The 10,781-nt window shown below is 46.0% G+C and overlaps 1 protein-coding gene across 1 annotated transcript; it reads right to left on the reverse strand.

Annotated features, from left to right (window-relative positions):
• Nucleotides 1-317: 317 nt before the first annotated feature.
• On the reverse strand, nucleotides 318-2,611 carry LOC124652007 (AT-hook motif nuclear-localized protein 7-like). Its single transcript, XM_047191029.1, has 5 exons — nucleotides 2,224-2,611; nucleotides 1,562-1,629; nucleotides 1,277-1,417; nucleotides 846-1,001; nucleotides 318-665 (listed from the first exon to the last, which is right to left on the reverse strand). The coding sequence occupies exons 1-5, from the start codon at nucleotides 2,609-2,611 to the stop codon at nucleotides 318-320; spliced, it is 1,101 nt and encodes a 366-aa protein (XP_047046985.1).
• Nucleotides 2,612-10,781: the final 8,170 nt, after the last annotated feature.

Raw genomic sequence — 10,781 nt, forward strand, 5'->3', positions numbered from 1 at the left:
CGATTAGAGTACTAAAGTAACCTCCCATAGAAAAAAGGTACTACTGTTACTGTTACAGCAATGGCAGAAATCACAGTGAACACCAGAACAAATTGTCAAGTCTGTTCTAATTAAGGATCATCAAGACCAAGATCTATCACACTACCAGATTAGGGCTAAATTGACTGACCTCGCTCTAGCCTAGCTTCTCCCCCAGATGTTGAACTGCTGACCTACCTGATTAGGATAGAGCATAATTTGTTACCATGGCAGGTTACAGCCATGCCTAAAAAGAGTGTCAGGGATATGAGGAGACCAATTCAAAATGGCAGCCAATTCTACTCCTGGGGTGTCAAGCAGAGGTTGATATCAGGGGATGGCATGTGCCTCATAGGCTGCGCGCTGCTGACAGGCCAACCAACCATGGTGAAACCGGTGGAGCTTGAGTTCAGGTTCATGGTCCCGGTGGTTGCAGCGTGCTCCATGTTAGGACGAGCTTGTAGGGGTGCCGCGGGGACTGGTGGCGCATGGCGGTCATTGCTGGGAGCTGCCTGAGATATGGGCATTGCAGCTGTGAGCACCGGAGGAGGGGCGGCAGTCGCCGGTAGTGCGGCAGATGGTTGTTGCAGGCCCATCCTCCTCTGATGCTGCCTCAGACTGTTTGGTAGGAAACTCCCCACAATCACCTGTCCAGACGGTTTGTGTTAGAGAAATAGGAAAATATGGCTTCAAAGTGCGATCCATATGTGCTCCATTATGCGTTTTGATGAACAAACAAAGTAACGGCATGTTATGTTTTATCTACTTGTGCAAGTGAGTGAATTGGTAATTTGCAGTTGATGTGGGTTGTGTACTCAGGTTTGTACCTGGATAGGAGTGGCAGCACGGAGTGTCCCAGCCACTACGCCGCCAACGACACGGCCATCCGGGCCAGCAAGTGAGACGCTGAGCCCGCCGGTCCTCCTCCGGCCTTCCTCGGCCATTGTGAAGGAGCCAGTCAGCTGAAGAATCTCAAACAGACCCTGCAAATCAGATACAAGAGGTGTTGCCATTTGGTATCAGGGAGACACGAACAAAATACAGCAACGGGACCATTTAAATTGGAGAGAAAATTCGCCTCTCCACATGTACATAGCCATTAGTCAAGTTGCATTACTGTACCAGGCAATACTCTGAACCTAGCTAAATAAGCACAAATAAGTGCAGCCTCCGTACTACTTTGGGACAACTCAAGTACTCAACAGAGATTCATCAATAGCTAAACAGGTGAGTAAGATGCAAACAGCAAATTCAATACCTCGTAGTTGAAGGTGCTACCGGATGATCCAGATGAGCCAGGCTGATTAAATGCCACAGTGGAGATGGTCCCATTGGCAGAGAGGATGCAGACCGAGCGTGGACCCTTCTGGGAGAACGACATTATGCGCGCCGCCACGTCCTGCATAACAAAATCGGATAATAAGAACATATAAGTGTTTCTCAGATTGTGAACAAGGATCACAATGCCAAACCACTGAGCGCTAAGTATAACATGTGAAGGGAAAATTCAGGTTTACAGTGTCAAAGATAGCTAGTTAATTACCTCTCCAGCGGGGACGATGATGACATGGGGTGTGAAGCTCCCTCCAGCAGACAGAGCATACCATTCCCCTTCACAAACCACAAGTGTTGAAGGATGACAATCAGGCAAACAATTGCGCTAATTTTTCTAGGTCACTGAACTAGTAGTACTAGAGAGTAAGAAACAGGAACCTTGGTCAAGGTTAATATCTATGAATCTAACGAAATCATCTAAATTTCTACTACTGGAGAGTAAGAAACGGGAACCTTGGTCAAGGTTAATATCTATGAATCTAACGAAATCATCTGAATCATGTAGTAGCAGATTAGGCCGACTAGTTAATCCTCCTAGAAAAATATTGTACTACTACTAGTAATCCATAGTAGTAAGTAAAGGCTGGTGAGAATAAATGGGGAGCAGAAGCTGAAGAACGACACAAGGCAAAGGTTGGTGAGAATAAATGGGAGATTAACCATCAGAATCATTTTAATAACATAAGAGATGGATGCGACAAGATGAGAAGAGAAGTCAAGAATAGCAGTGCTGACCTAACGGATACCACCCTAACTGGACCCCATCCTAGTAGCAATGGAACAGAAATGCACAAGGCGGAGCAAACATGGCAAGAACCTAAACAGCAAAAATGGAAGCCGAAGCTCTGGTTCCAGAGGGAGCATACGCACCTAGGGTGGCTAGGATCTGGCGTCTCCCGGAGCCGCGTGGCCGGCCCCTGCGCCGCCCGGAGCTCAAGCCAGCGGCGTGCTCGCCGTGCCCCGGAATCTGCATGCCGTTGCCGTTGTCCCCGCCGCCGGCCTCGCTCGGCTTCTCCTGCTCGGCACCAAAGCTCCACGCATGTGGCGTCGCAGCAGCGTACCCTCCTCCTCCTCCTCCATGGCCAGGCTCGGCCCGCGGCGGGGACGGCGTGAGGGACGTGGACGGAGAGGAGGGAGAGGAGCCGTACTCCACTTTCGCCGCTCCATGCGGCTCCGCCTCCGCCATGGAAACATCCCTGAACAGGCCGAGACCGGACTCATGGCCACCTGCCACCGCAATGCCCACCCTCCCTTCCATGTGAGAGGAGCTCGGCTCGGCTCTTCTGGTTTGGCCGGTCTTTGCTTCCGTTTCTTGGTTTGCTGGCTTGGCCACGAAACGAGGAAGAAGACAGACAAGAGGAGACGCCTACTCTAGTTCAGCAAGTTTGCTTTCTTTCCCCGGTTACTACTAGGACACTGTAGTGGAGTACTATATGCGGCCAAAGTTCTATGGGGGAAAAGATTTTAAAGATGGGGAGGGAGGGAAATGGTGAAGCAAATAAAAAGGAGTGATTTTTTTTGGGGGCAGAAGCTGCACAAGAATGGCGGGGTTCCTGCTCTCTCTCCTCTCCTCTCTCTGCACAAGAAACACCCACGCTCTCTCTCCTCTCTCCTTTGACCAACAAGCTGATTGGTTGGACTGCAAAGGTGCACTGGAGTACAACATACTTTCATTACATTGAACAGTAAAATACGGTACTGTAGGCAATCAGACAAATTCTGGCTTGTTGAAAAATGAATAAGGCACATGAAATAAGTATTCTACGTGGGAAACAGCTCACACCATAGAAAGCAGTTTAATGCTGTGGTGTCTTAGTTTGAATTCAATACAACATACTTATATTCAACGATTTTTTCGATGGCAACCAAATTTACAAGAGAAAATTTGCAACATGTGATGCGTACGCCGAAATCGGTTTTGCAAAACAGCATCAGAAGCATGGTGACCCAATTTTTGATGAATCTGATATGCTTGTCTTTCTTCCGTATAGCATTTCCTTCTTTTTAACATGTGATTCTTTCTTGTAGAAAACAAAGCAGGCGACTGAAAGCAATCATATTGGAGGACGTGCCCTTCATTACATTACATTGAGAAGCAGTGCTGCGTAGCTGTGTTAATACTAAAAAAATATTTCATGCGTATCCATGCAATGCAGCCGTTCATCTTGTTTTGAATTTTCACACACGCATAAAAGGCATAAAATGTATAGATTCTTGTTTGTTCCCTCTTAGGTCCCTCAACCCACCACCATGACAATTCCAATAGATAATACACATCATTTTTTGAGAAAACACAAATTTTTAGAGTATAAAAGGCAGAAAACAGTGCTCCGGCAAATACAATGTCCTTATATGGTGATGCTTTTTTTCTCAAATACACTGTCCTTATATGGTGATGCTTTTACGGCGGCATCAAATTATTGCCTCGTGTGCTCCAAATTTGCAAAAGGAAGCCGCCGCTCCAAAACAAATTGACACCCACACGCATACGCCAACTGCCGAGCGGAAAACTCCCGCACGCAACCTCCCCTGCCCCGCTCCCCACCTACCGCTAGCAACCAAAGCACCACCAATCACCCTGTCGCCACTTCCCCACCGTCCTCGGGGCCCACACGCCTACGCCAACTGCCGAGCGGAAAACTCCCGCACGCCACCGTCCCTGCCCCGCTCCCCCACCGTCCCCGGGGCCCACACGCCTATGCCAACTGCCGAGCGGAAAAATCCCGCACGCCACTGCCCCTGCCCCACTCCCCACCTACCGCTAGCAACCAAAGCACCACCAATCGCCCTTGTCGCTGCTCCCCCACCGTCCCCGGGGCCCACACGCCTATGCCAACTGCCGAGCGGAAAAATCCCGCACGCCACCGCCCCTGCCCCGCTCCCCACCTACAGCTAGCAACCAAAGCACCACCAATCGCCCTTGTCGCTGCTCCCCCATCGTCTCCGGGGCCCACACGCCTACGCCAACTGCCGAGCGGAGAACTCCCACACGCCACCGCCCTTGCCCCGCTCCCCACCTACCACTAGCGACCAAAGCACCACAAATCGCCATGTCGCCGCTTATACCTGTAAGTGGGCTTGCCCATGGGCGTCCACTAGCTGGTAACCTCTGTCCACTTGACCTAGACGGGTGGCCGCTAGCGTTCCATTTGATTCCTCGAAATAAAGTGGCGTCCGCTCTCGCTACTTGGACCCACCAACTTCATCAGACGCGTATTGGAGAGGGACCTCAACGGCAGGAGCAGGGTGGGAAGGTCGAGTGCAGCAGCATATCGGAGTCGTGGCCCCCAGCAGTAGGTCGGCTACGTCGCCGAAGAAATCAGCTCGGGGATTTGGTCAGGGATGACGCCGGCAGCAGCTCCGGGTGGATCTCCCCTGCCCTCCCGCCGGTCGTGGTCACCCACTGTCGCGCCGCCCTGCTGTTTCCCCTAGCAGATCCACCCATGGAGCTCACTGCCCGTGGCTCGATCCCTTCCCGCGGCCAATTAATTGAGCAAAGGGAGGGAGAGAAGGGAGAGGAGGGAGAGAAGGCGGACTATCGCCGGCCGTAGCGCCGGTTGAAGGGGGCGAGGGAGCAGATTTGGCTGCGACCTGCGACTCTGCGAGGAAGAAACCTCCAGTTCGATTAACCTAGTCGAGGTGAGTGCTCGAGGCGGCCTGGCGACGGTAGCGGACGCGCCGCTAGAGCCCATCACATTTCCCCCAATCGCCGTGGGCCTTCACTTAAAGGATTAAGGTGGGATGGGCTGGCGGCGCCGTGGACGGCCCATGACCACCTACAGGCATATCGCCGCTCCCCCATTGTCCCTGGGCCAACCCTGCATCACCCGTCGTTTCCCTCATTGTGGAATCCCCCCGCCTCGCTCGCCCTTTCCCTCACTTTGGGATGGCTAGCCCCGCCCCGCTGCCACAATGATTTCTAATCGGTCGCCGAGCCAATTTCAGTCGATTGCGCCCGGCCGCCGCACCTCCCACTGTTGTTTTCGGGGCCACGCGGCCCCACAACTTTGATTTAGTGGCAGGGAGATGCTGCAACGCACGCCCGTGACCGGTCGACGGGAGCCACCTCTCGCATGATGTCGATGCCTTGGCCGCCATTGTGACCTACCGCACAGCGAAAGGTAGTAGAAGACCTTTCTGCAACCCTCCCGCTAGCCTTGTTTCTCTCTGCCGGTGCATCCACATAGCCATTGATGTCTGCAAGGTCACATATCACGTGTAGCTAGTTTTCAAAAGTAAGAGTATCGAATCCACGGTGGAGCTTGATTGTCAACGATTCTATTGCCTCTTGTTACCTTCACTTAAATGTACCTTCAAGTTATCCTTAAATCCAAAACAAACAAATAATAGTTGTTTTTGAGAGTTTGTGAATAAAGTAAATAAAATGACTAAAGTAAACGAGATGTGCAAATGGTAGTAAAGTAAATAAAACCTAACAAGGGCAAAGCGTTCTCGGGGAGTAGCGGATCCACCTCTAGCGGGTCCAATCACTTTCTTTCACAGGGTAAATGATGCCAGCGTCAAGTAAACGAATTACATCTTTTCTTACATCTTGTTTCATTTGAGATTTTAGTCTCCTTTGAAAATCAGCCACTGGTTCGGCTCCATCCTTTAGGAATATTCGATGAGGGCTATAGTTGGGTTTATCCCTTTAAGATCATCTAGGGAATACCCAAATGTCGTGAGGTGCTTTCTCAAGACAGCCACGAGTTTGATTATTTCTTCTTCTAAAAGGTCAGTACTAATAATGATTGGATGTTTATTTAAATCATCTAAAAAATCATACCTTAATCCATCTGGTAGCGGTTTGAGTTCTGGTGTTGGAAGTTCTTCATCTCCCATCTTTTCCAGTTCTTCATATTCTTCATTCATAGGAGGCTCCATAATAGGTAGCGAGTTAAGATACTCATTTATTTCTTCATTCTCTCGATCTTCAATTATACCCTCTTCATTATATATGCTTTTCTCTGTATCATCAATTGGAATACCATAGAATATAGCAGCTAGGTCATCTATGGTTGTGCCCTCTTGATCTTCAAGGTCCATGTAGTAGGCTTCTCTCTAAATTTTGAGAAGTGGAATTTCACTTGTTCTTCCCCAAACTTAAGATATATAGTCTCTTCCTTGCAATCAATTTTAATATTCACATTGTTTAAAAATGTTCTTCCAAAGATAACATGACAAAGAGGATCGTGTGGCATCTCAATGAGAACAAGTTCAATGGAAAAGTATATGGACCAACGTCCACTTAAGCATTTTTAACTATTCCCAAAGGCGCACTAAGGGCTTTATCCGCCATTTGAATAGTAATATTGGTACCACAAAGAACGGGTGGTGTTATATCCTCTAGAATCTCGTGATCGAAAGTATTGGAAATAACATTTACAACAAATCCTATATCACATAAACCATAGTTAGAGACTCCTCCAAATTAACATGGTAATAAGGGCTTAGTGAACTCCTTACTCTTGATCTTACCATAAATAAGCTTGGAAGTATCCTCTTCCATTTTTACTATTTTTCAGTTTGGTAACATGCGTTTCTCAAGACTTTTTTACCTCTTCAATAACTTCGGGTTCCTTGGGTGCTTCTTCAATGATCTTAGGAGTGAGTTTCTCTTCTTCAACGTGTTTTGCACGTTGTTGAGCTTCATATGCTAGATCATGCATTCTTTTGGTCCTAGGGAAGGGGGAGGCTCCTCGTAAGAAGATCTCTCCTTCGTTGGGCCCAAAGGAGAATCAATATAAGCATATCCAACCTCTCGCTTGGGAGGTGCCTTCTCAGCGGGCTTACCATACCCATACCACTCCTTATTGGGTGCCTTAATTTGTTCTATAACAACTTGTAAGACATGCAAGACAATATATATATATGTATCTACATGATGTTTTTCAGCAAGTTGTTCTACTTGTCATGTTGCTACAAAATATTTGATACAGTCATGTTGAATTTTAATTCCTCCATGCTTTCCTAATTTTACGTATTGTGTCTAGTAATTTCCATGCCTTTGTAATAGTAAAGTCTATAAAAGATCCTCTAGAGGTCATATCTATTTCATTATTATTTGCTTCACTTAGCCCTCCATCGAAAACATATAACACATACCAATTAAATAAACCATGATGGGGACATTTATTAAGAATTTTTTATATCTAACATGGCATTTTAAAAGAATTTCACCTGGTCTTTTGTTGAAATAAGCAATAGTGTGTCTTCCTCCAATAGGTTTTCTCATTGGGAAATAATGAGACAAGAAAGCTTGTGATAAATTCTTCCATGTGTCTTTAAATTCAATGGATAAAGCCATATACCAAGCTAGTGCCTAACTTGAAAGTGTTTGACTGAATAATTTCAATGTCATATCACCATAAGAAAAGGCTTTTAATTAAAATTTTCATACATATCATTAAAATAATCAAGGTGTGCATATCGTTCTTCGAAATCATCTTCTCCTGCAAATATTCTTATAGTATGTAGTATTTGGAGTAGATAAGGGTTAACCTCATATTCAATAGTTTGCGGCTTCGGATATAGCCTCGATTGAGCAACATTAAATTGATCTCCAAAGTCCTTCAGAGTCACAGGTTTGGGTTGATTCCCAAACATAGCCATGGTGCGTGCTTCAAACCTGCAAACCACTAAGTACAAATACTAAAAACAAATAACTTGAAACAAAAAAATGCTAAACTCCTCAGTAACGGTGCTAGAAAATAGGTTAATAGCTGCAAGGTCACAGATCAAATGTAGGTAGTTTTCAAAAGTAAGAGTATTGAATTCACGATGGAGATTGAGTATTAAAGGTTTTACTACCTCTTGTTACCTTCACTTAATGTACCTGCAAGTTGTCCTTAAATTAAAAGCAAAGAAATAATAGTTGTTTTTGAGAGTTTGTGAATGAATTAAATAAAATGACTAAACTAAAAAAGACGATGCGAATGATAGTAAAGTAAGTGAAACTCAATTAGGGTAAAGTGTTCTAGGGGAGTATAGGATCTACTGCTAGCCTAGATATGATCATTAGGAATATCGATTGTCTTTTAGATATGTTTGTTTGTGGCAAGGTTCTGTGTATGGATGCTCTGTTTCACATCCCTCATGCCCACTATTTTATCCCTCCGCATGTCGCGTGAGTCTAGTAATTAAGGGTATCTCCATGGTCATGATCATAGGTACTAGTCCTTGTTACCTCGTACACACATGATTAACAGAGGCAGTGGATTGCTGCCACATGTACGCCCATGTACCGCCAATCATACGCAACGATGATTCTTAACGTCTCTCGAGCAAATATTATGTGGTCGACCATACATAACATCGTTGATAAGAACCAACACACTACATAATTATTATACAATCAACGAACTTTATTTCATTTCGTAGTTTGTCTAGGGTTTCTCTATGTCACCAAATGGATCTACTCACACATGGAGGCAAATAACATCAACCTCTCTTGAGAAAATGGAAGATCGAATGAATTCAAATACGAATCCCACTCAAGGTTAATGATTACAATGTGATGCCCAATGGTGGTGATGATGACAATCATGATGATGATGACGATGATGAAGATAGACGCCTTAGCCTCCAATGATCCCAGCAACGGTGATGATGGACCCCTTCTTGTGAGTTTCCCCTCTGAATCCCTCCCGGAGGTCAGGTTTCATGGTTTTCTGGTGGATCTGTGTCTCGCATCTGAGATCCGACTTCACGGGATGATTTATTTGATGAGGTTGTGCTAATGACGGGTGGTAGGGTCAGTAAGTATGGGCGGGCATAACCGTACCATTGGTTGTTAAAACGTCTATGATCGCCTCTTCGCAAATTTTTGCCTTAGCTTTGTGCGGTTTATTGTTGGAAGGCATTTAATGCTCCAAATCATCAGTATTTGGCCCAGATTTGGTCCCTTTTGCATTTGTTGAAAATCCTCCTCCTTATTTCAAAGATTATATGAAACAAATAGAATAGGTGCAGGGTCAACCTAGTAAAATACAAAAATCCTAACACTATTTAGGCATTTAAGCGTGGTACAACATGGTGCTTTTTGCGCTCATCACCATTGACCGCCACAGGCCGACGAGCATCACCTTGCACACATGGTATTTGATAATATTTTCAAAGGTAAATTTCTCTCGTTTTCAAGTTTATTTTTTCTGAATATTTTGTTACCATGTAGTAGTAGTAGTAGTAGTAGTAGTAGTAGTATTAGTTTGAAACAAGGGATTTCTATTTTCGTGCTCCAGGGTCCTTAGTTGTGCTGAGTTTTCCCCAGCCGCTTAGTTTTTCCTCAGTTTTGCTCAAGCCCTTGTCTGAAACCCTCACAAGGAGCTCGAACGGGAGGAATCCCGTTTAGTTGATCGTTGATTGGTGCTGGCAAGTGGGGCCGCTGTTGGTGCCCTGCAGTGGACACGTCTCCACTTATCCACATCATCATGGGACCCACAACTTGTCCACGTTAGCGCACTGGACCCATAGCTTACCCAGGTGTCTGTTGCAAAATGGGAGCCCGAGCCAGCCCCGTGCCCGTGCCATTGCTTCCCCTTTGTTTCCCCACGCCCCATTGTTCTTCTTCTCCGCCAGCGGCAGCCCTTCTCCGGCAGGCGGGTGATGTCTAGTTTCTCTTCGACCTCCCGTTCTTCATGGCCACAGTATGGACCCGTGCCTCTGACAAGATGCCCAGACTGCCCATGCCAGGAGCCTCTAAAGCGGTTGATCTATAAGACGGACGACAACGGCAACCGTGAACGTGAGTTCCTTGCATGCGAGAACATGCCATATAGAGAGGGGGATAAGTTTAGATCCCGCTCCAATAGCTCTGTTTTCTCTCGATTTTCTTGTTATTCCCTCGAATTTGGGATTTAGGGTTCACGTTGTTGTTTTCAGATCCTCAGGAAATGCAGGCATTTCGAGTGGATCGATGTGTACGTTCAGAGGCTTCAATTGCAGGAATCAATTGGCGCTATTGGGGAGCGCAATTTGGGAGGGGGGACTTGCTGTTGAAAATGCAGCGGAGTATGGAGTCGTTCCGATTATGCCTAATGCTCCAATGCAAAACTGGTGGAAGTGAAGGGAGAACTGAAGAAAATGAACAAGCAGTTAAGGCAGCTGGTCGAGATGAAGAAGCAAGCTAATCTGATGGTTGGTTGTTTTTTTGTTGTATAATTGTGATCGAATTCTTATCATTTCTCATCAGGCGTAGAAGTTGTTACAAGGGATCCCTTGTTACAAATCCATTATTCAGTTACATGTACTTGTAGTTGTTTTCAAAGTTAGTGTGTGCATTCATCGAAATTACAAAAAAAATAAGTGTTAGGGAATATAGGAATGCTAAAGATAGTTGATAATTGTTAGAGGGGTGACAAATAATGCATTCACCAAAATCCCACAAATATGTATGTCTCATGTTCATACCGAAATTATACCACTTTTGG

The sequence above is a fragment of the Lolium rigidum genome, chromosome 5 (genome assembly GCF_022539505.1).
Source record: "Lolium rigidum isolate FL_2022 chromosome 5, APGP_CSIRO_Lrig_0.1, whole genome shotgun sequence".
Classification (NCBI taxonomy): domain Eukaryota; kingdom Viridiplantae; phylum Streptophyta; class Magnoliopsida; order Poales; family Poaceae; genus Lolium; species Lolium rigidum.

Excerpts from the sequence above, each read along its gene's own strand:
- LOC124652007 (XM_047191029.1), bottom strand. The coding sequence starts at position 2,611 with ATGGAAGGGAGGGTGGGCATTGCGGTGGCAGGTGGCCATGAGTCCGGT. Across the intron at positions 1,630-2,223 it reads CCAGATCCTAGCCACCCTAG|GGGAATGGTATGCTCTGTCT; the intron begins GTGCGTATGCTC and ends TGGTTTGTGAAG. Across the intron at positions 1,002-1,276 it reads GTAGCACCTTCAACTACGAG|GGTCTGTTTGAGATTCTTCA; the intron begins GTATTGAATTTG and ends TCTGATTTGCAG.